The sequence below is a fragment of the Colletotrichum paranaense genome (genome assembly GCF_030867605.1).
Source record: "Colletotrichum paranaense strain IMI 384185 chromosome Unknown Scaffold_5.1, whole genome shotgun sequence".
NCBI classification, from domain to species: domain Eukaryota; kingdom Fungi; phylum Ascomycota; class Sordariomycetes; order Glomerellales; family Glomerellaceae; genus Colletotrichum; species Colletotrichum paranaense.
Window position 1 is genome coordinate 1,406,591 of NW_026848963.1, and position 27,781 is coordinate 1,434,371.

At 50.9% G+C, this 27,781-nt stretch overlaps 10 protein-coding genes across 10 annotated transcripts; 7 read left to right on the plus strand and 3 right to left on the minus strand.

Moving 5' to 3' along the window:
• Positions 1 to 429: 429 nt before the first annotated feature.
• Positions 430 to 2,096, plus strand: CPAR01_06816 (glycosyl hydrolase family 7; the record flags this gene model as incomplete). The annotated part of the gene is made up of 6 exons (XM_060491087.1): positions 430 to 841; positions 894 to 967; positions 1,039 to 1,243; positions 1,309 to 1,519; positions 1,604 to 1,973; positions 2,040 to 2,096. The coding sequence occupies 6 exons, from the start codon at positions 430 to 432 to the stop codon at positions 2,094 to 2,096; spliced, it is 1,329 nt and encodes a 442-aa protein (XP_060349961.1).
• Positions 2,097 to 7,383: 5,287 nt separating this feature from the next.
• Positions 7,384 to 8,291, plus strand: CPAR01_06817 (uncharacterized protein; the record flags this gene model as incomplete). The annotated part of the gene is made up of 2 exons (XM_060491088.1): positions 7,384 to 7,575; positions 7,905 to 8,291. 2 exons carry the CDS (start codon positions 7,384 to 7,386, stop codon positions 8,289 to 8,291), a joined length of 579 nt encoding a protein of 192 aa, XP_060349962.1.
• A 2,164-nt stretch (positions 8,292 to 10,455) lies between these two features.
• Positions 10,456 to 12,851, plus strand: CPAR01_06818 (uncharacterized protein; the record flags this gene model as incomplete). Its single annotated transcript, XM_060491089.1, has 3 exons — positions 10,456 to 10,644; positions 10,691 to 11,508; positions 12,218 to 12,851. 3 exons carry the CDS (start codon positions 10,456 to 10,458, stop codon positions 12,849 to 12,851), a joined length of 1,641 nt encoding a protein of 546 aa, XP_060349963.1.
• Positions 12,852 to 13,303: 452 nt separating this feature from the next.
• Positions 13,304 to 15,669, plus strand: CPAR01_06819 (Zn(II)2Cys6 transcription factor; the record flags this gene model as incomplete). Its single annotated transcript, XM_060491090.1, has 2 exons — positions 13,304 to 14,916; positions 14,976 to 15,669. The coding sequence occupies 2 exons, from the start codon at positions 13,304 to 13,306 to the stop codon at positions 15,667 to 15,669; spliced, it is 2,307 nt and encodes a 768-aa protein (XP_060349964.1).
• Positions 15,670 to 15,901: 232 nt separating this feature from the next.
• Positions 15,902 to 17,129, minus strand: CPAR01_06820 (malate dehydrogenase; the record flags this gene model as incomplete). Its single annotated transcript, XM_060491091.1, has 5 exons — positions 15,902 to 16,178; positions 16,250 to 16,334; positions 16,390 to 16,743; positions 16,797 to 16,995; positions 17,061 to 17,129. 5 exons carry the CDS (start codon positions 17,127 to 17,129, stop codon positions 15,902 to 15,904), a joined length of 984 nt encoding a protein of 327 aa, XP_060349965.1.
• Positions 17,130 to 17,621: 492 nt separating this feature from the next.
• On the plus strand, positions 17,622 to 18,719 carry CPAR01_06821 (D-malate dehydrogenase; the record flags this gene model as incomplete). The annotated part of the gene is made up of 1 exon (XM_060491092.1): positions 17,622 to 18,719. The coding sequence occupies one exon, from the start codon at positions 17,622 to 17,624 to the stop codon at positions 18,717 to 18,719; it is 1,098 nt and encodes a 365-aa protein (XP_060349966.1).
• Positions 18,720 to 19,574: 855 nt separating this feature from the next.
• CPAR01_06822 (uncharacterized protein) lies at positions 19,575 to 20,396 on the plus strand (the record flags this gene model as incomplete). Its single annotated transcript, XM_060491093.1, has 1 exon — positions 19,575 to 20,396. One exon carries the CDS (start codon positions 19,575 to 19,577, stop codon positions 20,394 to 20,396), a length of 822 nt encoding a protein of 273 aa, XP_060349967.1.
• Positions 20,397 to 21,326: 930 nt separating this feature from the next.
• CPAR01_06823 (uncharacterized protein) lies at positions 21,327 to 22,779 on the plus strand (the record flags this gene model as incomplete). The annotated part of the gene is made up of 2 exons (XM_060491094.1): positions 21,327 to 21,668; positions 21,730 to 22,779. 2 exons carry the CDS (start codon positions 21,327 to 21,329, stop codon positions 22,777 to 22,779), a joined length of 1,392 nt encoding a protein of 463 aa, XP_060349968.1.
• A 393-nt stretch (positions 22,780 to 23,172) lies between these two features.
• On the minus strand, positions 23,173 to 24,667 carry CPAR01_06824 (alcohol dehydrogenase GroES-like domain-containing protein; the record flags this gene model as incomplete). Its single annotated transcript, XM_060491095.1, has 7 exons — positions 23,173 to 23,449; positions 23,508 to 23,901; positions 23,964 to 24,089; positions 24,145 to 24,318; positions 24,376 to 24,419; positions 24,474 to 24,499; positions 24,551 to 24,667. The coding sequence occupies 7 exons, from the start codon at positions 24,665 to 24,667 to the stop codon at positions 23,173 to 23,175; spliced, it is 1,158 nt and encodes a 385-aa protein (XP_060349969.1).
• Positions 24,668 to 25,714: 1,047 nt separating this feature from the next.
• CPAR01_06825 (alkaline protease) lies at positions 25,715 to 27,136 on the minus strand (the record flags this gene model as incomplete). The annotated part of the gene is made up of 4 exons (XM_060491096.1): positions 25,715 to 26,163; positions 26,236 to 26,341; positions 26,407 to 26,772; positions 26,831 to 27,136. The coding sequence occupies 4 exons, from the start codon at positions 27,134 to 27,136 to the stop codon at positions 25,715 to 25,717; spliced, it is 1,227 nt and encodes a 408-aa protein (XP_060349970.1).
• Between the last annotated feature and the right edge of the window lie 645 nt (positions 27,137 to 27,781).

The following is a 27,781-nucleotide window of genomic DNA, read 5'->3' on the forward strand; positions in this document are numbered from 1 at the left end:
GAGCGATTGATGGAACGCTTTGCTGGTCGATGGGGGGACCTCCGGTTCCCGCAGCCTTCAGGGGCAAGTTGAAAGTTTCCCCTGGCATTTTGTCGAGGACCGTTGGATGCCTGTTTACCTAAGTCGGATCGATGCTGTTTACTGCTCAACGGATGAATGCCTCCGTTGTAGGCATGGAAGATCCCATCGGTCATGGGATGAAAGGGATGTTCGGTGCGCTTCCCGGTGATCCCTTGCCTGGCACTGAGGTCTTGGTCAATAATGCGAACGGAACTTGGATCTCCATGAAAGAGTATTCGTCAAGGTCTACTCCCCAAGAAGTCCCAGGAAGGGCTATAAGAAGTCCGACAGGATCACGCAAGATGTCGTGGAACTCATGATCTTCTTCACCAGCCAGAACATCCTCAGCTGTTGACATCTCATCTCAAGATGCTTTCACTCTCCGTTCTCCTCGCTGCAATCAGCGCCGTGTCTGCTCAGCAGGCAGGTACTCTACAGACTGAGACCCACCCGAAGTTGACCTGGCAGAAGTGCACCGCCTCCAGCTGCACCAACGTCAACGGTGAGGTTGTTATCGACCACAACTGGAGATGGCTTCACGATGCCTCCGGCACCAATTGCTACGACGGTAACAAGTGGACCAGTGCTTGCAGTTCCGCGACGGATTGCGCTTCCAAGTGCTCTCTCGAGGGCGCTGACTACGCTGCCACCTACGGTGTCACTACCTCTGGCAACGCTCTCAGCTTGAAGTTCGTCACGCAACACGCCTACGGCAAGAACATTGGCTCTCGTCATTATCTCATGAACTCGGCCTCGGCCTATGAGATGTTCACTTTGACAGGTTGGTCTGACCAATGAAGAGGCTTTCGTGTCAGTTACTAAACATCCAATAGGTAACGAGCTGGCCTTCGACGTCGACCTATCCCAGGTTGATTGTGGTCTGAATGGTGCCCTCTACTTTGTGCAAGTAAGTCAACAATCTTCGAGGATAATCATAATGTTGGAAAGACTTCCGTGTCAGCTACTTACTTTCAATAGATGGACGCGGACGGTGGCATGGCCAAGTACCCTACCAACAAGGCTGGTGCCAAGTACGGCACTGGATACTGCGACGCCCAGTGCGCCCGTGATCTCAAGTTCGTCGGCGGCAAGGCCAACATCGAGGGCTGGGTTCCGTCATCCAACGATGCTAACGCTGGCGTCGGTCCCTACGGTGCCTGCTGCGCCGAGATGGACGTCTGGGGTACGCAATTTCTCGGCCATATCTGCCATCCATCCCTTAGAGCTCTCTTGCTAACCCTTCGACAGAGTCCAACTCTCACTCCTTCGCCGTGACACCCCACGCATGCACGAACAACGCATATCACGTCTGCGAGACGTCCGGCTGTGGCGGCACCTACTCCGCGGACCGCTTCGCTGGCGACTGCGATGCCAACGGATGTGACTTCAACCCCTACCGTATGGGTGCCACCGGCTTCTATGGCAAGGGCAAGACGGTCGATACTTCCAAGAAGTTCACGTAAGTCATCCTTCTACTGCGTTGTCCTTCCTCTAGCCTTTGATAGGCGAGACCATGACTCAGTAGCTGATCATGAATACCCAGCGTTGTCACCCAGTTCTCCAACAACAAGGTCGCGCAATACTTCGTCCAGAACGGCGCCAAGATCAACATGCCCAACTCGACCATCAGCGGCGTGTCCGGCAACGCCGTCACCCCTGAGTTCTGCACCGCCCAATTCAAGGCCTTTGGTGACCGCGACCGCTTCTCCGAGGTCGGAGGCTTCTCCAAGCTCAACTCGGCCCTCAGCGGCAAGTGGGTGCTCGTGATGTCCCTCTGGGATGATCACTACGCCAACATGCTCTGGCTCGACTCTGTCTACCCTCCCGAGAAGGCTGGTCAGCCCGGCGCCGCCCGGGGAGACTGCCCCACCACCTCCGGTGTCCCTGCTGAGGTTGAGAACAGTCTTGCCAGTGTAAGTGACCCTTCGTTTCTCTTCCAAGTGAACGGCAAGTATAGGGCTGACGCCGACACCAACTAGGCCACTGTTACGTACTCCAACATCCGCTTCGGACCCATCGGCTCAACCGTCAAATAAGTTCGTTCGTAGAAACTTGTTGCTCGTCATGCTAGAGTGCTTAGGATGTGCAATTATCGTCTGGCCTGAGGCTCTGCATGTTCTGGTAACGGGGCGGCGAGGCGACGACAAGCCTGCAAGTAAACTTGGTCTTTCGTGATGGACACTTGTGTCTATAGCTAGAATATTGTCGGTCGTAGTGTAGGGTGTCGTTTTCTCTTCGTACGTAGTCGTTACTCTTGAAATCCGAAATTTTTGTTGCTCGTCTTTTGAGCCCCGTGTGCACAAGTCTCACCTCGTAGTATTCCTATCTTGTCTGTACATATGGGATTTGTCAATAAAGCCACCAAAACGAAACAACGCAGAAAACATGGGAGACGTACGTAGAACGGACAAAAACTCGTCTTCAACATACACTGTCTATGCTCAAAGCTCAATAGGCAACGAATGCTGGCGGCAAAGTGGACGGTCACCAGTCATGTATTACAGGTCGAGGCAGCCTAGTTCAGCTGCAGGGCTACGATTATTGGACAATGATCTTCAACGCTGATTGAATTGCCGACATTTCTCCTTCAATCAGAAATCCAACCTCCGACTGCTCTGAGTTTGCAAGGTTTTGATTTGAGATAGGACGGTCCCCTGGGCCCTGCCCACGCTCATCGGCCCGGTCTGGCCACAAACCGGTTTGGCTGCGCCCACATTTTTACCGTTGATTCAAGAGGCTATTAGTGTCGAGATGGTGTGACCAGGTTCATCAGACGGTCCTCTGCCCAATGAAAGGCCGTGGCACTCGCATGGAAATTCAGGCCTCCAATCCCATCAGAATCCCCGAACTCTCATGATGGTTACACAAACCAATCAGTCTGTCTTCATTTTCGACCCCAGCTTCGGTGACGCGTCCGAACCGTCACGGCTCGACCGGATTCCGGCAGAGAGGTGAGGAGAAAGCAGCCCGTGAAGTCCGTGATCCCACCGGCTGTCAGTGGTTGTCGGTGTTAAAGTTTATTGCACATGCAAGACATTCACGCCCACTCAGTTGGGTAATGTTGGGATGGGCTCGGACTCTTGCTTAAATGCATAATCGTTTATATGTGAATTAACGAATCGACCGTCTAAGGATCGTGGTGTAGAGATTGTAAAGGACAACGAGTACCTAGACAGCCCAGCCTAGAACGCGACTGAGAGACGCCAGACCGTCTGCTGATTTGATGGTGTTTAAATAGCAAGCACCCGCGGATTTGGCTGTGCTCTGGGGTTTGTAAACTTTCAGCGCCCGTTAAATACTGCTGATATTTGTTATACGCGCTGTCCTTCAACCTGGTACATCTGATATTCGCAAGGATTAATGATCACAGCCGCCAGTGGGACCCCTTACCTTACGCTATGATGAGTTTAACCTGGGGCTGGATGAATGGCCGCCACTATTCGAGAGGGCACAGGCGCGGTATTGATCCCACTCCAGTCTTCTACAGTGATGCTGTGGTACAACACCGGAGGCGAAGGGATCCATGATAGTAGATTAAACCTATCATGATCAACTAATTTACGCTGAAAAGCGCGCTGTTAACCAGGGTAAGTCTACACAGCGCAGTAAAAGGAGTTTGATATAAGTAACATGTTGGTCTCTGCGGCATCCGACTTCCACGGACCTTTGGTTCTGTCGCATACCTATATGCCAACGCACATCGCCAGTGATTTGCTTCTTATCTTAAGATCCTCATCATGATTCATCATCCTTGTGGGAACAGTCTTCCGAACGAAGTCCTATCTTCTGATAATGGCAATCATCTTGCCTTCCTGGACCTGGGAAACCGTTTGGTAATGATTGGGAGGGAATCATCTCGTCTCCGAAATGTGTATCCTTGGGCCTTTGCTTGCTAATTTTACCTCGAGGAACTTGACCTCTCATTCATTGCCTTGGGTTTAATGCTCATAAACGGATTCTATGTTGAGAAGTGGGGGACTGCGCACATTCTGTCTCGGGGGATATCGGGCACGCTGAATAGGGGTAAATCTTACCGTCCATTCAGATGGTTCTCGCTTGGCCAGTTGTACCTACCTACAACCTCTCATTTGATTCCTTTTGTTGTCATGCAGCCTCTCGAATCGTTCTCATATTCGCACCCAGATATCGGGATGCAAAAGGCGAGGAGACAGACCTCGCCACTTCATGCCTCAGATGCATGTGGACTGGACGTTCAAGGGGGAACACCGGCCTGCTGCAGCACAATGACTCTACAGGTTCCCGAAGCCCTACTACTCATGCCTGGAGCATAGAGCGTCTGATTTTTACAGAAGACCGTAGAAGCTTGCTTAGCTAGATGCCGGGCGACCCTTGAGCCCTGCAGCACCTGACAATGCTCTGGACTGGCTTCACGAGTAATGGCTTCGTTTTTGAAATCGGTGCTCACCGAACACTTTGCTCGAGTTGGAGGCGGGCGTTCTTCCTCGCATTCACCCAAGGTATGATAGATAGATCATTGGCCAAGACTGAGCTTCGTGTAGGGTATGCCTAGGGTTGCAACACCGCCTCAAGTAATTCATATCTCCGGTCATCAATTCTCCCTTACTCTTCTCCCTTAACTTGGATATCGAAACAGCCTTGTAAGGCAGTCATGGAAGGCTTCGCTGTATGATCGAATTTGGAGCAAAATCGGAATGGCTTGACCCAGGACTCCTGGCGGATTTGCAGACCCGTGAATCGACTGGGTGGCAACTTCTCGGGCCCCAGTAGTTGTAACTTGCAAGCTCGGTCAACATGGACTACGATTCATCTAGAGGGAGTGGGAAGCAAGGTCACAGTGGTCCTTTACCCCTGTATCCTGCCCGTTGGTGTTTGTGTCGCAGGGCAACATTCAGGTGCTGGAAAGGTTATCGCAAGTAACGGTCGTAGCTTCAGTGGCATCGAGGGATACGGAAGAGCGTCGTCATGTGAGGTGTATGAAGAACGCTGCCCGCGACAACTCAACAACTGTAACACACCTTTTCGCGGCAATTCCCGTGTCATCCGGAGGAGACTAGGGGTTCGTCGCGATGGTATTTCCCCTCCTGAAGTGGCAAAATGATTGATTGTGTCTAAAAACCAGAGACGAACATGTAGAAGGAAGTCTCCACCAGGTTTGTGCTACCATCGTACGGTGGGCGATGTTGGATCTGCTGTTTCTGTCCGAAACCTAGATCCCACATGCAGGTAGACACCCCAGCCATGCTGCCATGATGGTAGTCCCAGGTGCGACCTCAAATGAACCTTTTGCGCCTCTGAGCACTTTTCTCTGCGGTGTAAAGGTCTAGTTAACATTCTGAGAAGGATTACTGCGCTTGACTGAAAGGGGGGTTTGATACATGTGGCGCCGAACCACTGAATCGTGGAGTTGTTTGTAGAGCTTGCTTCACAAGTGCGCTGAGATTTCTGTACTGCCGAGCATTAAGTAAACTATCCTAACTTACAGACAGCTAGGAATGATCATTAGTCGTGGGTTACTCATCGCTGAATCGTTGCCAATGGCTACCTAAGTACCTTACTCAGGTGGCTGCTGCCACGGACTGCTCCGCGGAGCTGATCACGATCGACCATTGGGCGCCTTCGAAAAGCAAGATTGGCTCGCGTCAATATTCCTTGCCCCGTGATCAAGGAGGCAGCGCTGTAGGGCTTGGTGCGGCCAGCTTAGCATCGACTTCCGAAGCCCGAGGGGGTGACTTCTACCTTGATGAGTTGCCATGGCCCCCTCAAGCGAAGGTGAAAGGATAGGTGATTGGAATGTCCGCGAGAAAGACGGCATGTTTTCGGGGACTGTATTTGCGCTTGTGGTATGGGGTTGTAAGATTCGATTGCCCATAATAGTGTCAAAAATGTGATGGCCCTAAGATGAAGACACCATGGTTGGGTGGCCCATTGAGCTAGTAGTAAAATTTATTACCCTGAGTCGCAGCACATGGCGCCCACCACCTCCGGATTTCAGTAACTTCAAGTTTGATCAAGCTGGTTGAGTCGCACGGCTCTGCAGCTCGTGCAGTCAATGGCAGCGAGGTTCGAGAAAGGGGGCTTAACATTTCAGGTCGCGGTGCGAGGGAAGAAGGCCGATCCTCGAACTCGTCGACAGCAGCCCTTTTAATTCATTTGCTGATAGAGGGAGTTGGACAAATGATTACGAGACCAGGAGGGGTGAATGGTTCCGAAGGACTTTGGTGCTGTCAACTCATCGACCTGGACTCCTTCCGGGATGACAGCGACTTTGACCTTAATAGAATAGCAATTGGGTCTCAAATTGATAGCAAACCACAATTCATCCGTGATAATTATAAAGCCTTCTTGTGAATGGTGCATTGCCAGTTGTACAACTTTGACCTTGTTATCCAAGGTACGCAGTACCACTAGGCAATAACATGGGACGAGGGAAGCTCGTGAATCGAGGGGTCGGTCGCTTCATCAAGTACCAGAGTTTTGAGACACGCCCCTACATGTTGGTTGAGGGGCTTAGATCTTCTGACCTATCCACCAAATCACCATTGAGATTTCAACCTTTGCCATGTGTGTGCTGTGCAGTCTGCGCTTCGTGGTCCGTGGATCATGATGGCACGGCTTTCAGGGCACAAGCGAAAACCCACGCCATGGCTTCTCTCCTCTTTGCATGCTTCCCAACTTAACACCGGCTAAAGCTTTGTTCAAGTTCAACTCAAGCAAGAAGTGCGTGTCGATGGGAACTCTTCGAGCTAATGCTCTGTACGATGGGGTTCAAGGAGATGTAGACAAGAACCAGTTTGCCCTCTGCACACATTCATCAAATCGGAACGGATCCTCCGCTTCATCGTGACTGCAAAGCTGTGGCAAAGCCACACCAGAGTCGCTACAGGTACAATAGTACTGTAAAAAGCAAGCAGAAGACCCGCAGCATCTTCAGGGCCCGATTAACTTGCCACATCACGCCCACATGCGGATGACCATCGCGTTCGCACTATGGACCGTTTGAAGGGTAAGGTACTGAAGGGTGTAAGATTGGCTGCTGTGGAAGAACTAGCACTCCAAAGGGGGCTTCAATCGACAGGGCAAGTTCACTTTCTCGATGGCCCAGACCAGTGCAGACGGAAATCCTTCCAAACGCCAACAGGGATGGTACCACGCCTGCGGGGTGTATCAGTTGGGTATCCGTACTATGGCCGAGAGAAGAGATGTGCAGTGGCCAAGAGATGCTGTTGGAATATTGATTCCACTCAATAATGTCTGGCTATAAATACTCTTCCGAGGATATTAATGGGGAGAGTCGTGTTGCAATACCGCTGTCATCATTTCTTTCTTCTTCATCTTGGACAAATGTTGGGCTCGCAACACGACGATGACACAAGGGACGCTCCGAACCCAGATGCTCCTGCGACAGCCACAAGCTTCAGGCGTCTCTTGCCAGCCGGCGCTGGTCCTCGCGTGATCTCAACGGAACCTCCATTTCGACGGCAGAGACAGACTGTGCCAGCAGCTTGCCTTGAGTGTCGGAGAAGAAAAGTAAAGGTAAGTTGTAGACCCTATCGAAATTGACGTAGAGAGAAGAAGAGGGAAAACTCGCCCGCCTCTAGCTTCCTACCCCTGATGAAAAAAGTACCTTTTGCCACGACCTGGTGTACCACACATAGCGACGGTACTTATCCAGGTCGTTGACATCGCCGTTAAGGTGGGGCAAAGTGGCCAGAAGACTTGTCAAATCATGAATAGATTAGACAGTTAACCGTCAACCTTTTCCCCTCTTCATCCACCCCCTTAAGAAGTTCGAACAAGCCAAGCCGGACCCCTAATATCTCGATACGGCCAGCCACAAAGCTGACTAGTATTCAATAACACAGTGTTCCGCGACCCGACCGATCTGTTCGCGATGTTCCACGCAAAACGTCGAATGCGAGTGGGATACCCCAATTGAGACAACCAGAAGACAGGCGATTGTCAACCGACTGGAAGAACTTGAAAAAGAGAATAATGATCTCCACGAGCTGATAAGGGACCTTTATTCACGGCCCGAAGCAGAGGCAACCGAAATATTCAATCGACTACGATCGACAGGCGACCCGTTCCACGTCCTGGACCTCGTTCGCATGGGGGATCTTCTCCTGGGAAAGCAACCTATCGAGCAGGAAAACCTCGGTGACAGGAGGAATAAATCAAGCCCGTCATCTTCGAAACCGAATTCCGTGCGAGATAAAGCCGACAAGAGTCCCTTGGATCCGGAAGATTGATTGAATTGAGTCCTGTGCAAACGCGAGCTATGGCGGCCAGTCCGGAATTCCAGTCACGGGCGACGACGACAAGTTCAATCAACTCGACCGCGTCCATCTCGCAGTCTAGTCATCGACCGAGGCAAATTCCTCAAGACGCGATCTAATGATTCTACGCAAGTAGGCTACGATTCCTTCGGTATGATAGGACCATTCTTCCAACAATTCGAGACGCGACCGAAGCTGACTGGAATTGTCAAAAAGTGCAAGTCTTCCTCGATAGAGCAATGCGAACCCTCCAAGATGTGAGAGCCGCCAACAAACGATTAATAGTACTTAGTCTTGAGCATGGCTCCGGCCCAAAAGTGTCGAAAAGCTCGCCATGTTGCCCTACAATACTCAGTTACAATGGATAGAGGACCGAGGGCAAGCCCAACCACACGAGACGATTTGCTTGGGTACTGCGTGCCGAATACCGACTTCAGAATCGTTGTGCTTTTCAGAAGTCGGAGCCGAAATTGTAACGATATAATAGAATTGTTGAAGAAAATGGAGCAAATCGTCTGGTAGGTTCTCTAGATATCCCTCGCACCGGAGGCTTTTACTCAAATGCGTTACGTCGGACCCCGACCGCTAAACTTTTCTTTGCTTTATTAGTAACTTTGGAAAGAAGTCCAACTGCGAACGATATTAGTTGGCGTCGTCAGACCGAAGTCGACTGCGACCAAACAATGATTTCTGGCGTTAAAGTGACGAAACTCGTCCACATGCCTTCTCTAACAGACAGGCGCAGCCCGGACCGGAAGACCCATGCGAGCATGAACACTTGAACAGAGAAATGGCAGAGACAAGGCGAAGAGCAGGTATCATGACAGTTGCTATTGCATCAGGATGTTTGGATCTTGAACTCTAGGGTGAGCGGTCGAGTTTCCTATCAAACTTGTTTACCCAGTGCTATCGCATATCATTTCGTGGTCCGGCCTCTAGGCACCGAAGTCTTGCTCTATGCTGTATGGAATTGTGGAAACATTGCGAAAGACTACATGTACCAATGAACTGCTGGAATGGCATACATCTGTGGAATCACGGACATTCGCCTATGTCAAGTTGTGTTCGTTCAACCCCGGTGCTCAATTGTGCTTGTCTCTCTGCGACTCCATTTCTTCCCACTTGACTGCGAGCGTTACGAAACATGCGAGACTGTCGTTACCCTGAGTGAGAGTACCCACGCGCTTTTCCTGTGTGTCAGTTCAAAGACTGGTAGAATGGGCTGCCATAAGTCTGGGAGGTTAACGCTGGTGCTACTGGGGGCGATCGGTTAGAGCTAACCGCTAACGCTTGATACGATTTCCTCATAGTCCCATTACGAATATAGCCTCGAGTCTACGACCAAGACTAATTAAGGTTAACTTGCTAGCTGCTATTGTAGTGGTATGCTTGCTCATTTGCCCCTCAACGGTGGCCAATCGATCTGCCTCTTACGTCCGTACGCAGTTGCGCGTGTCCCCTCTTTCTACTTCAGGAAAGCCGACGATTCGAACCGAGGTCCCCAGGACTATACAGGTGGCAACATTGGTAGCGGATAAGCGAAAATTAGGCGAAGACTTGGGGGAAGAATCACATAGTCTAGTCAAGTTCTCAACGTAGGGCTTAATGGGGCTGGTGCCAGCTATCCTCTGACCGACCTGGACACCGTCGTCTGAAGGGGCTCCTGGAGTGCCTGAGGCTGAAGACAGGACGAGCATCAATTAAACACTGAAATGCTCAGAAGTCGTCAATGGACCGTCGACGCTGCGCAAGAGAAATTGGAAACCCACGAGTAGTCGATGCGGCACCAGGGACAACCTACCAGTTCAGCATCACAACATTCTGGAATGATAGATGGAGGGATAGCCAACAGACTTCCAATCTTGCAAGAGCTTCTGTTATTCTACAACTCAAAGGACAACTCTAAGTAAAGCGAATAGTTCCGTTACAGCCGTCACCGGCAACTGGGTTCCGTCGGTAAACACGCCTTCGCCTAATATTTTAACCGCGGCGCTTGAAGCGCGGCCACGTATTATATCGGCCAAGCGCAAGCACCTAATGAAGATGGCTTTAACGGTTTAAAGGAAGAGAGACTGTCGCCAGTCAATCAACATAATCAATGTAGACGGAGATAATGCCGATACACAGAGTCGCCAGCATGTCGCAATCGAAACCTCACATCCTTTTCTTCAACGCCGTCCGCCATGCACTACAGGAGTATGAGGCTTTGAAGCTGGTGGCCGATCCCGAAGTGGTCACTAGTACCTCGCGAGATCAGTTCTTCAGCGACTTGCGCAGCAAGTATCAGAATATCGAGGCTATTTTCAGAACGTCTTCTAGTGGAGCTGTAAATTATTTGTCACATCACCCTTCGAATTACTAACATTTGACAGGTTGCTGGAAAGTTTGACGAAGAGTTCGTGAACCAACTGCCTACGTCTTTGAAGTACATCTGCCATACTGGCGCCGGATACGATCAGATCGACGTGGATGCCTGCACACGGCGGAACATCATTGTCACTTATGCGCCAGACCCAGTCACGTCGGCCACTGCCGATCTGACCATTTTTCTTCTCCTCGGAGCCATCCGCCAGTTGAATCCCTCTTTTACTAGTCTAAGGAGTGGCAACTTCAAAAAGGGCCTCGACTTTGGCCATGATCCTCAAGGCAAGACATTGGGAATTCTCGGCATGGGCCGCATTGGTCGTGCAGTCAAGCGCCGGGCCGAGCCTTTTGGGCTCAAGACAATCTATCACAACCGGAAGCCGCTATCGGATGATCTCGCTGCAGGCTGTCAATATGTTTCTTTCGATGAACTTCTCAGCACCAGCGATATTATCTCTGTCCACGTTCCGCTATCAGCCAGTACTACGCACTTGATCGGAGCCGCAGAGATCGCCAAGATGAAGGCGGGTGTAGTCTTGATCAATACCGCCCGTGGTGCTGTCATTGATGAGGCAGCTATGGCCGCCGCCCTGGACGAGGGCCACATCGCAGCGGTTGGGCTGGATGTCTACGAAAAGGAGCCACTGGTTGACGAGCGACTAGTCAAGAACGAAAGAGCATTGCTCATACCTCACCTGGGAACCCACACCGTTGAGACACTTGGTCAGATGGAGTCGCTGGCCATAGAAAACGCACGTCGTGGCGTTTTAAAGGAGAGGTTGTTGACGGTCGTTCCTGAGCAGGCTGAGGCCTACGAGCAGTCCGCGTAGGAGAAACATAGCTATGAATCTATGAGGCACGTCGATAGGCCACACGATCTTGCGACGTAGAAAGGGAAAAATACAAAACTTCCAACCATGTTCGATTATCCATGATTCCCGTGTTGGCCGTGTTCAGTCGCAGGAGAGATCAGCGTGGGGCAATCGATGGGTACCCACATGTTTCTTCCCAAATTCGACTTTTCCGCGGAGCTTCCTTTGTCCGCGGCTCAAATATTACGCGCGTCTGGCCATCTCCTCCGTCTCTTAAGCCTTTCACCAACGTCTCTCCACGGCCAATTGAGCCCGATCTCGGCAAGAAGCAAAGTATACCGTCAATGCCTATGGCAGGCCAAGGAACCAAGAAAATAACTCGGAGTCGTGGGGCCTGCTTGGCCTGCAGAGCGCGAAAACACAAGGTGGGTTGAGAAGACTCACTCATCACCTACAACCAGCAGAGGTTGACTGACTCCTTGGGCAACCAACAGTGTAGTGGGGAGAGGTGCGCTCGTTCCCGTCTGGTTGATGTTTTGTAATAACAGGAAAACTCATCGCTGTAGGCCAAAATGTGCACAATGCGGTATCAACAAGGTGTCATGTCAGTGGCCTGAACAGAGAAAACGGTCAGTCTCAACCTTTGGTCGTCAAGCCAAGTCTCTTCTCCAGTCTTCCTCTTGAATTTCTATCTGACACGACTGACACTTAAGGCTTATGTAGTGGGCCCCCGAAGCACTACATCGTGACCATGGAAAAGCGTTTGATGGAAACCGAACAAGTTCTCTGCGCACTGTTGGCTCAAGTGTCAGGGGACCAACTGGAAAGAGCATTTCGTGATATTCCAAAAGCCGGCCTCCGATCGACTGGGGGTGCATCATCGGCCCATGGCGGAGCATCAATTGAGGTGGTCAAAGGAGAAAAGTTTGGCTCTGTGTACTGGGGCTCCCATCCTATCGACTCAGCAGAAGCTGTTCAGCGTTGGTGGGCAGACCGAACCTCGAAAGAACCAAGCGAGACGTCCAATCGAGATTCTCACGCGTCCGAGGTTGCTGCTACGAACGACACGCCCCCTGATAATACACCAGGCGGCGATGAGAGTTACGGGGATGATGATATCGAGGAGTCCGAGGGCACGACGCGCGCAGAAAGCATGGAAGAAGATGGAGAAACTCTCATGACAGACCCGGGTATGTCAAGCGCCTCGGGGATACGCGACACGGGCGGAGCAACTGTTGGGTTACTCGCAGCAGGGATGACGGGTTCTAGAGCCAACCTCGACACGAGAACGAGTGAAAAGAAGCGGCAGACGCGCCCGCCAGTTTTGGAAAGTTACGAAAGCGCATTCCTTTGGTAATTGCAGTTGCTAGGCCATGTCGCATCAAGGCTACCTCATGTGTGGCCATAGGTGAGGTACACAGCGATGAGAATACTTTCAGTAGGTCCGTAATACTATTATTATCTGGGTGTGGCTAGCCACGACCTCTTCTTATGAAGACACATGTAGATCATTGAAGTAATTCGTATCACGTCCTCAGAATCTCAAGAGCCTTTTGTTCTCCGTAGCATTATCATGGCCAACTGAGTAGGAGGTCCTTGTTGGGGGCAAATGAATCGCATTTAGCTTCCCTGGGCGGATATCTTCGGCAGACAGCCGGGGTAACCTAACTCCGCCGCACCCCACCCCTCAAGGCGTTGTGCGTCAGCGCGTCTTTGACGACATTTACACATTCCCAGGGCGGATGAGAGCAAGTAGCATCGACGGAGCGTGGCTCGGCTTCCCATCAGCTTGGCAACAGGTTTCTCAACATGGCACCAGAGATCGGAAGTCTCAGAGCTCTTGCCAACGGGGAAAGCCAGTTTGTTGGCAGTTCTTCAGGTGTCTTCTTCATCAACACCGTTCGAAGGGCCTTCTCAACAGCCGAAGGCCTCGAGGCAGACGATGGACGTCATGCTGCCGGAGCCGATACCCACGATGATCCATCTCCCGAAGATTGCATCGTGGGCGACATCGACCGAAATGACCCGGAGTCTTCGGGGGAGAGGCCAGGTTGCAGCAGCGCTAGTCGAGCGAACTATGAGTCGGATGCTGAGAGCTCACCGATGCCATCAGGGATGGATATCATGACTGATATGAGCTTATTGCCTGACTACACGATTGCTCGGGACCTCTTTCTCACATACTTCCGAATATGGCATCCTTTGGTTCCCTTTCTACAAGGGCCAGAGTGTCTAGCAGATTTGGAAAATCTCTACGCACCCGACTTCAACCGGCGCAGTTCAAGATCGCTCTGCCAATTTGTCATCTTCAAGTGCATCTTGAACGTTGCTAAGCTTGACACAGATGGGCCGCTCGACCTGGGGTCAGCAGCTATACGTTTACCTTCAGACCTCTTACCAACTCTTAGCATGCTAGCCCTTCGTTGCGACACAATTTCTATCCAAGCGTTGTTAGCATCTCAAGTTTATTTCGTTTCTACCATGGCGCTACGCCATGCGTCGTCTGTCAGTGGCTTGCTGTCCAAGTCAATCTTTCAATCTGGCATGCATAGATGCCCAGTACGATACGACCATCTGTCTCCGGATGAGCGCTCAATGCGTAAGCGCACCTTCTGGAGCTTTTACGTTCTCGACCGTTTCATCAGCCAGTCACTGGGGCACCCGAATGGCATTCAGGACTCAGACATCGACGTATGCCCGCCAGGCCAGCGAGACCTCCATGAACCAGTTGCAAAGTCAGATCTTCACGGCCAAGTGGAGAACACCTTCCTACACCTACCTGCAAACCACCCCGAACGGTTGGCATCATCTCCAGCGGTTCAAGATAAGACCACGGAGACCTCGCCTGACGTAGACGAGGAACCTGGTAGACATGAGAGAGCCAGTACCGACCCTCCGCCATCCAGCATATCACCCAAGGCTGCCGCGATTCTCCGCCACCGTCAAGAGACACAAGCTGTTCTAGAACATCATGTTCGGCACTCACAGCTAGTGGGAAGAGTTCTAGAAGTCTTCCACAAGTCTATCCATGCTAGAGAAATGGATAATCAAACAATTTTGTTCCTGAAGGCGGATGTGACGGCCTATGGCAACGATCTCACAGAGCCGCGGTTCACCCCAGCCTTACAAGACATACCACAGCTAACTCCGGACCCCACCGTCTTTCCCTTCGTCAGTTACTATTACACCATACTTTTACTTAATCGTCCCTCTCTTTCACTCGACTCAAGACGTGCAGAGTTCCGTGACGCATTACAGACTTGCATAAATGCTGCCTACGCGATACTCCGCATCATTGAGCAGTATTCAGAATTGGGAGGTCCTTTGTTTTGGCCTGGATACATGTCAGCTGTGTGGATGAGTGGTCTAGTGCTGGCTCTAGCAGCGCGACTCAAAGTTTGCAATGTTGAGAAAGCTATATTGTGCGTATCATCAAAGTTGCCAGCTGGAGTGTTTTACCAATTCGCTAATGGGAAAGTAGAGGAATCGAATCTTCGCTACGACTGTTAAACAAGTTGACAAAACGATGGGCAATGGCTCGACACTGCAGAGAAGTCCTATCTGTCCTGCTTCAGGGTATCACACAGGGACCCAAAACACATAAGAGAGTCCGAAAAGATACCACTGAGGGCTCAGATCATGAGGATGGTCAAGATGCAACACAAAAGTCTGCCAAGCGAAGCAAGAGGAGGATAAGAGGCACTAATGCGTCTGGGCGACAAGATCAGCCCATAAATCTTGGTACAATGTCTCCGCGACGGCAACTACCAATATCAAATACCAACCATAACACTCAAAGCCCGATTCCAGCCCAACGGCTAAGAGATAGCAATCCCGTTCCAAGGGTCTATGAAAGCCAAAGACAGAATCATTTCAACTTCGAGACATCCGACTTCAACCCAAACAGCCCCCGGCCAAACCAGAGTCAGACTCGTCCACCCGATGCCAGCCAGCTTTTCTCGCCGGCTGACTTCAATTTTCAAAACAACACCTCATCTATGAGTTTCTATTTTGCTCCCATACCCACAACATTTCCGGATCGCAACAGAAACCCATCCAATCAGGTCATGGATAGACAGTTTGGAGTCACTGACAACTTTATCGACATGTTCGATGGAGCTACATGGGGTTCACTGCTGGACATTGTGAACGATGCAGGTGCAGAAGCACAATGACCATACTAAGAGCGAAAGCTTCGTCGTTTGGCGCCTGTGAAGCCTTCAGTTGGACTTCGAATCTGATCAAGGGCGCGGCGGCTTACTGATTCTTTGAAGTTCAAAAGGCAACGTGGTCAGGCTACGTCATCGCTCAATCTTAGCTGAGAGAAGACTGGTCTAGGTAGGCAGTAAGAATCACATTAGAACCAATGTCGCTGTCAATTGTCTACCCTGGCAATGGCTGGTCCCTTTAAGCCTGTGACTGGATGAAAGCCTCTCCCTTTTTGATGTTTTCTCCGAGTTCATTAACGGCCACCTTCAAAAGACCCTTTTCATAATCAGACAAAGATCCAATGGGATGCGCGGTCTCGGCACCGCCAGGCCCGAAGGTCACCAGGACAGCAAAGTAGCTCACCCCGAGCTCGTGGGCAACAGCCTCACCTCCTTGCAACCCAGGGAGGTAGACATAGGCAGGCTCCACGATACCACTCTGACCTTGAGAAGCCTTGATAATGGCTTGAGAAAAGCTAAGAGGGTATCATGATAAGCAACTATTCATGGACTAAACAGAGGTATTTCTTAAAAGGACTGGACTTACCGGAAACCAGCGTACGCCATACATGTTGTCGCAGACCCAGCACCGGCCTTGGCTTTGACAATTTCGTCCCCGCCGAATTGGACTCCTGCAAATGCTACATCAGCTTGCGCGTTTACCATCTTCATGACGAATGAACTTACTGTTTGTGATTGCCTCAATCTGCTCTTGGCTAAGCTGTACTGAGGGCTGGGATTGGCTAATCAACGGCAAGATTGTTGCTCCGGAATGCCCGCCAACAACAGGTACCTTGAGATTCTGTGGGCTGATATTGCCAAGGACATCAGCAACAAACTTGGATCCGCGCACAACATCCAGTGTCGTGACGCCAAACAAGCGCTTGGGGTCGAAAACTCCGTGCTTCTTCAACACTTCGGCGGCAATGGGGACAGTGCTGTTGACTGGATTGGTGATAATTGCAACCAATGCCTTCGGGCAGAATTGGGCAACACCAGCAGCCAAGTCTGCAATGATGCTGGCGTTGGTCTTGAACAAGTCTAAAAGTGTGTAAGCCCAAAGATTCAGGTTGTGCTGGAGCTGAAGGCCTAACCATCACGAGTCATGCCCGGCTTGCGAGCAATGCCAGCAGAGATCAGTACGACTTCCGCTCCGCTAAGAGCCTTTTGAAGACCATCATTCTCGGGGAGATAGCCCTTAACGACTGAAGGAGTATCAATGTGGTTGAGATCCGTAGCTACGCCTACAGTGTGAACAACATCGTAAAGTCTAAGATCTGTCACAAGAAGTGACTATGATGAAGTATGTCAGTTGCCTTGCGCTGGATACCGTATGAATGAGGCTTTTGGAGTCATACCGATTTGAGTAGGAGACTTAAGGGTTGTCCAATCTGCCCCGAGGCACCCAAAACAGCGACTTTGACCATATTGAAAGAAGGTAAGGAGGTTTCTGCGTCTGAAAACGTTGAAATTGCACGATTTCGAGCGGCAAGATGTTTCAGTGGCGCTTAGGGAGATGATCGAGATGACTTGAGGTAACAGGAGCATGTGAGTCAGATATCACCAAACTAAATGTAGTAGCACACGTGCAGTACGCAAGAAATATGGCGCCAACCATTATAAAAATCACCCCGATACTATCTACCGATGTGCTCTCGATAATCCATACAATAGCCTCACGGATGAAGTGCCCCGGTAGAAGAAGGGTGTCGGCTTTCGAATCCCGCGGCTCATCATTTAAGCGAAAGCATTGCCGGTCTTCGCCCTGTCGCTAATACGACTCCTCCGACTTCAGGAGCTCTCTGAACTCTTGCCAAACGTCTTACACAAATTCATTCACATAAGTTGACGGTTCAGATCACGGTCATTTTGGTCTCATCACATCGGTTCAACCAGTCGGATCACTACCTACCGCCACAATGTCTCCTCAATCCCTCAAGATCGCAGTCATCCCTGGCGACGGCATCGGCGTTGAGGTCATGCCATGGGGTATCAAGAGTCTCGAGGCTGTCGCCAAAATCTTCGGACTTACGCTGGAGTTTGAGTGGTTCGACTTTGCCAGCTGCGCATACTACCACAAGCATGGGCAGATGATGCCTTCGGACTGGAAGGAGAAGCTTCTCAAGTTTGACGCCATCTACTTCGGCGCTGTGGGCATGCCAGACCAAGTTCCCGACGATGTCTCTCTCTGGGGTAGCTTGCTCAAGTTCCGCCGCGAGTTCGACCAATACATCAACCTGCGTCCCTGTCGTCTGATGCCCGGCGTCACCTCTCCCTTGGCCAATCGGAAGCCAGGCGATATTGACTTCTGGATTGTTCGTGAGAACACCGAGGGCGAGTACAGCAGTATTGGCGGCAAAATATTTGAGGGAACCGACCGGGAGACTGTTATCCAAGCGACTGTCATGACTAGAGTTGGTGTTGACAGGGTTCTTCGTTATGCGTTCGACCTCGCTCAAAGCCGTCCTCGCAAGTGTCTCACAAGTGCCACCAAGAGCAATGGTATCAGCATATCCATGCCTTATTGGGACTCTCGTGTGGTAGAGATGGCGAAGAACTATGAAGATGTTCAGGTTGACAAGTACCACATCGATATCCTCACTGCCCACTTCGTACAACGCCCAGACATCTTTGACGTTGTCGTTGGAAGTAATTTGTTTGGCGACATTCTATCGGACTTGGGACCTGCTTGCACAGGTACTATTGCCATTGCTCCTTCAGCAAACATCAACCCAGATGGCAATTTTCCTAGCTTGTTCGAGCCGGTGCATGGCAGCGCACCCGACATCGCTGGCAAAGGCGTTGCCAATCCTGTTGGCATGATCTGGGCTGGTCAGATGCTGCTCCAACACTTTGGCTTTACGGACGCTGCAAGCTTGGTACTGAAGGCCATTGAGAACGTGTTGGGACGCGCAGAAGCCACGGTTTTGACCCCAGATATGAAGGGCTCAGGCAACACGACGGCGTTTGGAGCAGCTATTGAGGCGGAAATTGTGGCACTGGGGGAGAGAAAGTGAGTAGAGCACACTTGTTTCATTATGCCGTGGAGACGAAGATATATATGGATGGCTGGAGCCTGAAGAAGACGTGGATTGAAGGAAAGTAACTAGAAAATGTCCGGCTCGGACCGCTAGGTCAATATCAACAATGGAAACAATTGATTATTTATTCTTCAGCTTGAAGTCAGAATGTTGGAACGATGAGAGTCACAATTAACTATGTAGCCTCTTCAGCAAACAGCGATCTCCTGGGATTTGCAATGTATATATCGGCTTCTCGGCTTCTGCACGAGCCTTTGAGAGACTACTGGCAGCTACAGGGGAAAAGGTTGCAAAACAGATGGTATTGTCTATGAAGTTCACATACAGAATTTGATAATTACTTCACCTACATTTATGTTCTTATCATGACTGAATATATTTGTTTCTCTTCTTTAAAGTTTCGTAGACATCATCACTCGGATTGGCAAATCATCTTCATTTGGGGGAATCTTGCTGGCGTCGAGGAAATGACCATTCCTCTTTCCACCCTAATCACGTCCACGAACATGACGTGATATTCATTCATGCCGTTTAGAGTTGGTGAGTTGCTGCAATCTACTGATACTCTTACTTTACGAATAGCCCGAATCTAGCACCAATAGTGGACCGCTCTTAGTGCAGTTGGTAAATGCCCTCGTACCGGAGCTGACTGGATTCTCGGCCGAGAGACGGAGCCGCTAATGTTGCCAAGATCTCATGGGGTCGAAGGATTCGTCCAATTTCCCAAACGAAGTTCCTCCTTTTCTGATGTGAGATGCACGAGTGGTTTCTTCCGTCAGCCCATTTCGACATTCATTCAATTCGCCTCTTCGAGGCGCTTTCGGGCGCACTATGGGTGCCCTCTACGGCATGGTCACGATCGTCTTTCTCTTTGTAACGCACTTAGCAACGGCTCAGCTACCGACCAATGCCATTGAGCTCGACCTCGTGTTCCCCCGCGCAGGTGGGAAATACTCCAAAACAAACGACGGCTTCCCGGTCCTCTTTTCACTGCAAAACCCCAATGTCGCCTATCATTTCGGCTGGGTTTTCTCATGGGATATCTACAAGAAGCCTCATGGACAAATACAGAGACTACCTTTCAACACCATTGGGTCCATCCTGAAGAACGACACAACCTATCCCGACAACCCGCACATAGAGGCCCGCTACGCAGATGTACTTGACGTGGGCGAGTACACCTTCTCCTGGACCATTCATACCGGACCTTGGTGTAATCTTTCCAAAACCTGGGTCGAGTATTCAGCCAACGAAAAGATCGGCAACGGCACTTTCGACTTCACCATTGAGCAGGGAGCCCCGACACCAACCTTCACTGGGACATGCCCAACTGCTTTGGGCATGATTAACTACGCGTCATTGACGACATATCACGGTCTTTATGATGGAGCGTACGACGATCCAGTCACCAGCCCGATGTCATGTGCCATCACGACCAATGTGACCTTCACAGCAGAGCCTTGTAGGGCAACAGTCAACGAAGCGCAGGCTACGAGTATCTCCAGTCTACTTCATTTGGGGACCTACGCAACTGCGTCAGCCACGGCTTCGCCGACGGGCTCCGCCGCTGCTGCCCAGCGAACGCTGAACAAGAGCCTAATATGGGCTGTCACGTCGGTCGTTGTTCTGTTTGGCGCTCATGTGGCCCAATGATGAATCATATGCCACGTATGGAAAGATGAGATTCTTTGAGCATGCCTGCGCGTGCTGAAGATTGGCCACGGCCCCGAACTACTATTACTGTTACCCCATCCTGGCCAGTTTCATGTGGAAAGTCCGATGTCAACAAACCTCTATCCCGGCAACCCGCGTCCTGAATGGGTAGAGCCCAGAGAGATTGTATGCATGCTGCAGGGTTAGTGGGGATTTAAGCGGGAACGCGACGGGGCAGGCGGAAGCTCACGGATCACAGTCTAGATCGGGGTGGCCTGCATCCTTGTGGGACTTGGGGATTAGAAAGAGATGAGGCTCACTAGTGTTCATGGTAAGTTTGACTCAAACAAACATCATCAATCTATGTTTTCATACTTTCGGCGTAGTCCGAACATCCAGTAACTTCATGACACTTTGCATCGAGTATGGATACGATGCCATTGATCTTGTCTAAAAGAAACTTCCAAATCGCGCCTAAAGTAGCCTTAACACAAGATCTTCGCCATTTTGGGTCTCAAGTGGATCTCAACTTGTTTTTGCCAACTCAAATGCTGTTGGCCAAGACGGCTGAGGTGCTTTCAGCCGGAGGAGATGCCGAATTAGCCATCACCTGCATTGAGTCTCACGCGGTCATTTATGACCATGTGTCAAAAGGAACGATCACCCACGTTTACGTGCGGCGCAGGAGATGACTTTCTTCATAACTCCGGGGCGACAGGGAAGTGATCTCGGGGTCTCAATCCTCATGCGGTCGTGTCATTGCTTTTGCCTCCAGAAGCGCGTGTCAGCGACACATGTGCTGCCTCTCTCGATCGTAGATCAATCATGACACCCCCCGATACTTTTCTCAAGGGTTTCTCAATCTTTTCCTGTAGATTCTCTCAATCCAAAACTCGCGCCGAGTTCCATCGATACTAATGGCGGCATCTGATGGATATTCCCTCGATACCAGATGACCCGAGTAGCCTCCCCTTGACGGGGACGTCGGCGTTCGTCGGAGAACCCCCCTCAACTCAGAATGATTATTTCATCGTCAAGGGTCTCTTCCGCATGGCCGGAATGACGACTGCCAACCCGATGACGGGTTATTCCCTCGTCGCCAAGCAACCTCCCGACTACTCCCACGAGACGAAGTTGCCCGGCGTTTTGGCAGGCCTCGTTTTCGTTATCCTAGCTGTTGTTGCGCCCACAGTTGCAAGAGCATGGCTTAGGTTGCGAAGAGGTTCGGTCATGCAGTTCGGCTGGGACGACTGGACCATCATCGTCGCTGCTGTACGTGCTAGACAGATGATAGATCGAGAATACCTCCATGAACTGACTCTGCCCCCGACAGCTTGTAGCTCTCGTTTACCCAATCGCGCAACTTCATTCCCTCGCAATCGGTGCAGCTTCCCTCCATGTCTGGGAAGTCACTTACGAACAATTCAACAACGGCGTCTTATTGGCCATGGTTTCCAAGACAGCATTCTTCGCTGCCGTGGGTATGATTAAGCTCTCCATAGCAACTTTCATGCGAAGACTAGCGGACAGACTCCCGAGGTGGTGGCGAATCGCATGCGACATTTTCATCGGATCGACTTTTGCATACATCTTACTCGCCATCTTCCTAAACATCTTTGCATGCAGTCCGCCGGCAACGCAGTGGAACCTGGCAACCCGTGGAAGACGAGAGTCAGCTCCTTCGTGTATCAACATGGAAAGCCAGTCAAAGATTCTGACCGGCTTTCATGTGGCCCAGGGGCTCATCTTGATGACCGCGCCTGCGGTTATACTGTGGAAAATCAGGATGGGAATGACAAAGAAGATTCGACTGTTCGCAATCTGGATGATTGGTGGTTTAGCAGTTTTGAGTGGTTTACTGCATCAGATTCTCCCTACGCTCACTAAAGACTACACTTGGGACTATACCGAAGCCCTGCTATGGGCATGCCTGGACTTGTCGTTAGGAGTTGTGACAGCTTCACTACCGGTATTGGACAGCTTGATGGAAGAGTACTGGAGAAGGGCGAAGACCACCATGGTCAAATCATACGGCGGAAATGCCTCATCCCTATCAAGAACCAGCGAAGATAGCGCATGGCCTTACACGAAGACTGCAGGCACAGACAAGAGTCGGAAACATGCGGCGAGGTCTCCTATCACCAACATCACAATCTCGATGGAACGCTCAGAGTCTAGGGAGAGCATCGTAAAGAGGGAGGAGTATCACGAAACCAAGGTTGGCGCGATCGAAATGGGCATCTTATGCACTCAAGAGATTGAAGTGCATGTCTCTGATGCGGATGATGTGGAAAAGGGCCGGGCGGAAAGTCGTGGACCAAGGTCACCATCACCATTTTACCACAATAGGCCAGAGTGGCACGATAACTCATACAAGTTCTAATCGAAAAATTACTTAAGCCCTTGCCAAATTCTATTGCCAGTGTGAAATGCTGCAATAGACGAGACCGGTAGTGGTAAGTTAAACATGCTTTGATCAATTTACCACGCATAGCTCTGAGTCAACCCTCCTTTCCAGTGTCTTGTTTCCGTGGACTTGAGCACTATTATGAAACATTTCCCATCAAAAGAGTTGAGACTTGGAAGTTGAAATTAACAAGAAATGATCAAATTGAATATCTCTGCATGCTGTTGAGCATCATCTCACAACATGTGGTCAAGAAACCTCGCTATGCCGCCTAGCCACTCACAACACCATCAACAACGCCCCTAGCCTCTTGCTTTTCAATATGACAACGGCCGCCGACTCCCCGAACCCCAAACACGTTCATATAGATTAGAAGCCGCCGTTGGGGTGGATCAGAACCTTCGTGTAGCCGTCGATTCTCTTGTCGAACTTCTCATACGCGACTTCTGCATCATCGATGTTGATCTCATGTGAGACAACAAAGCTGGGCTTGGCCTTGCCCGCAATGATCAAATCACGTAGGTATCGGTTGTACGCCTTGACGTTGCACTGTCCTGTTCCAAGGGAGAGTCCCTTCTCGAAGAGCTTACCGAAGCTCAAGCTGATCATGCCCTTTGCCGAAGCATCATCGGACGCCCCAGGGTCGCTATAAACGTGCATCGTTAGAGCCGCAAAACAAGTCAAGTGAAAGGACAGAATATTACCTCGGAACGTAAAGTCCTGGAATGCCAAGTCCACCGCAGGCTCGTGTGACCTTGATCATGTTCTCCAACACAATGTTGGGCTGCTCAGTGTTTCCACCGGCACTCACGGCCTGATATCCAACAGCATCCACAGATCGGTCAACTTCTCCGCCATTCAGCTTCTTAATTTGCTCGACAGCATCGCCTTGGGTAAAGTCCACTGGTGTACATCCGATCTTCTCGGCGGACTGAAGACGCTCGGGAACGCGATCGACTACATAAACTCTTGATGCGCCGCGGAGAACTGCCGAATAAGCGGCCATCAGTCCCACAGGGCCGGCACCGAAAACGGCGACGCTCTCGCCGGGCTTGAAGCCGGAGAGCTCGATGCCGTGCCAGCCAGTGGGAAAGATATCTGGTAGAGCGCACAAGGTCAGCAAAGTTTGGAGGACCAGTGAGATGGTAGATAATACGTACCTGCAAGCAAAATGAAATCTGACTCAAATTCTTTGCCAGCAGGAAGCTTCAGAGCGTTGAAATCGGCGTAAGGAACTCTGATATACTGTGCTTGCCCACCAGGGTAGGGGCCCATGGCAACATATCCTTCAAGACGTGTAAGCTCACATATTTTGTTGATATACACGAGATACTGGCTTACCATAAGCACCACCGGCGAATCCAGGGTTTACACCAGTGCAGAATGCTGTCCGTCCCTCTTCACAGTTGTGGCAGCGGCCATCGGCGACGTTGAATGGCATTACGACACGATCTCCCTTTTTGAGAAGAGTGACACCGGCGCCAAGCTCCTCCACGATTCCCATGTTCTCATGGCCTGCAACGTATCAGAAACTGTCCCATGATCGGTAAATAAATGTAATCAGTGACTAACCGAATGTGATGCCGGCCTCTGCGGCCGTTCTTCCCTCGTACATGCTATGAATAGTGAGTGACTGCGCGCTGATGTTGTTTCAATGTCAGTAGACTTACTGCAAGTCTGAGCCGCAGATAGCTGCCTGAATGTTTGCTTAGCTTCAGTCATGTGGGAGGAGAGAGGTCCATCTTACAGTGGTAACTTTGACGATGACATCGTCGGGGTGCTGAATCTTGGGCAACGACACCTCCGATACCTTGACCTTGTAAGGGCCCTGGTAGTTGACAGCTTTCATTGTTGGAGACGACATGATGGCGATTACTTTCTGGGCTAAAAGTGAAGGTTTGATGATTGAGGTCAACCTACGAAGCTCAAGCGCACCTTCGAGCAGCAAAGGACATATTTATCCCAAGAACCCCTCACGAAACCCATCTACCGAACAAATCACCAAGAATATCTTCCCCATATCTCAATAGGCCCCGGATGACCGGCTCCCAGTCAAGGACCGTCATCGCCGCGGGATATCTTTCTAGAACGAGATAGTGGGCTGCGCCGCTGCGGGGTAGTGCGGGAAACTTTCGCCAAGACGCGGGGATGCCGCCGCGATCCAATTTGTGTCCGGCATGTTTTGGCACTGGTTCACGCTGGTTGATGCGTGGGAAGATGACCGGGGGACTTGGTGTTTGCTCCCGAGTGGGTACACGAGGATGAACTCCGAACCCCCGAGAGTTCAGACTACGTAGTAAAGAGTCCCTCATCGGCGAATTACTGCCTTTTGTAGAGTGCGGGGGAAGGAGGGGACGCAAGGTGACCCCTACCTTAGCTATGAGATCTCACGTTGATGAACCATTCGATGAGGCTGCTGTCAAGTCCACAAGAGCTTCCCCGGCGCTTTGAGACGTCTGCAAGTGATACACATAGGATCCTTGATCCATCAGTCTTACCCCAAGTTTCATTTTTGCATGACGTATTTGGAGAATAAGAGGGTCTTTAGGGATGTGGTTTGGTGAGGAGACGGGCAAAGATGCACGGCACGCGCAGGAATCCAACTTGACTCCGCAATTCTCGCCGAACATTTCTCTTCTCGACCTGTTTCTGCAGCATGTCCGGCGCACTGGAACTAGAAATAGACTGCCGAGGCTCTGCATGGACTTGCGTCTATAGCCGCGAGATAGCTAAAGTAAGTGACAAGAACCCCACAACGCGTATCTCGCAGGATGCGCTGAACTGCTTATGATAATCGTCATGTTAACACCTTCCGAGTGCGCTGCTTGGCTGCATTATCATGGTATGAGCCTACATGCAAGCCCTCTTAAATCGAGCTCCGTCTTCTTCTACCCCTCGTCTATGATGCAACTCAGACGGAGACAACACCGCTGTGAGCGAGGACGTTTGCGCTCCCACTTCCCGAATTCCCTACAACGCCCTTGAATGCGAGCTCATTCAACTTCTCTACAACAGCTGCCGCATTCTCCAGGGGATACAATGCCTGGAGATAGGCAACGAGTCCGGCGACATGGGGTGTTGCCATGGACGTTCCAGAAACCACCGACACCTGTCCAGGCTGCCTCCAAAGCGATGGGATGTCGAGACCGGGCGCGAAGATGTTGACGTCGGCCCCAAAGTTGCTCCAGTCCGCACGAGTCCAATTCCAAGCGACCGCGCCGACAGTGATGGCTTTCTGAGCTGAGGCGGGAGACTTGATCGAAGCGTCTTTACCATCATTCCCGGCACCGACCACGGTTGCGACACCCAGATCGAAAGCTGCATCTACTGCAGAGTTCATCGCGTCGCTCTTTGGGAAAGCTTTGGTAAAGTCAGCCAATCTTTCACTGCATAGTCCAAGATCGCGTGTGCGTGTGCTTGTGTTCAACTCACCTAGGCTCATGTTAATGACAGCCTTGGAGACCCGTCCTGGGGTATTGGTGATATTGTTCACGGCCCAGCTGTACCCATCCAAGACATGAGCAACCGTTGAGTAGCCCTAGTACAGGTCCCAAAGTTAGCTAACGATGCAATTCCCAGGCCTCCACGAACCGGTGCACTTACAAGGCCCCGAACGACCTTGACGTCGACGACGGTCGCCTTCTTCGCCACGCCGTATGTAGCTGCGCCAATAATACCGGCAACATGAGAGCCGTGGCCGAATTCGTCTTCAAAAGGGTAATTCGGTTCCCAGGCGTTGTAGCCTCGAATGGCGCGCCCCCCGAGTTCTGCATGCTCAATGGTGACTCCTGAGTCAAGAACGTAGGCGTAGGTCCCTTCTCCAGCGGTGCTATCGAATATGTAAGGGCTGGAGCTGCTGCCGTCTGCTAGGGGAGTTTTCGAAGATAGGCTCGAAAGTCCCCACGGAGCAGCCGCTTGTGTGACCAAGGCTGCCGCCTCGACAACTCGGTCTGGCTCGATGCTGACGGCCTTGTATCCCGAGATCAGTCTTCGAGCATTTGGTTGCAGAAACACAAAGTCCACTCACATATCCGTCCTTTTCAATCTCCGCAATTGTCTCAGAGTCGAACTCGCCTGCGTAAGCTTTGAAGTCGCCGACGCTAAAGGTCTTCTCAACCCCAGTAGTGCTCCGACGAGACAGGCTGCGCTTATGGACGTTGGTAACCCAGCTCAAGTGGCTCTCAAAGTCTATGTCATGGGTGCCTGAAGCAACGCGAACGATGTACTTGTCGGGAATGATAGTGCCTTCGCTGGAAACCTTCGCGATCAACGGGCTGGCCAGAATACCCGATGAGAAACCTAATAAGACGACGATGCGCTTGACGTTAGACATTATGCGATGATGTGACTAGCTCAGTTGATCTTGAAGGACCACAATAGCAAGTGCTTGTCGTGGAGCAGGTAAGGGACGTTATGTACGTCGCTAGAATAGTCTGATTCCATCGTGTCATTCTACATGAAGAGCAAAATGGAGTTGATCATACACCGACGACCTTCTATTCAAAGCTGTGCTACGATCATCACCTCATCTCGTATCCAGGCCAAGACGGTCACTACTACTGCGATGGGAAGGTGATTGCGATATGCCCTGAACGCCAAGCAACGTCAAAGCAAGGGTTGTAACCCCATGGCCTCTGAAAGCTGCTGTTTACCGCGACTGAGTCTCGCTGAGTGGGAATTTGCAGGGGTTTTGATAGCGTCACCAGTCTATTTAATTATGTGATTTGGCAATCTAGGACTTCGGGTTTTCTATTCCCGATTCACTTAGTCCGTCCCGACGTGAATATATGATAAAGACAGAGACTCCATTGGATTGGATGTCTACAACTTCAAATCTCTCATATCAACTGTCACATTTAATATTGAGGTTCAGTCTTTGCTGCCTATACGTAAGTAGGCAAATCGCTGCATGGAGTTTGTCGTAACTCCTTGCTGTACTAGACGCACACTGAGTGGACTTGGGCCAATATTTCGTGGG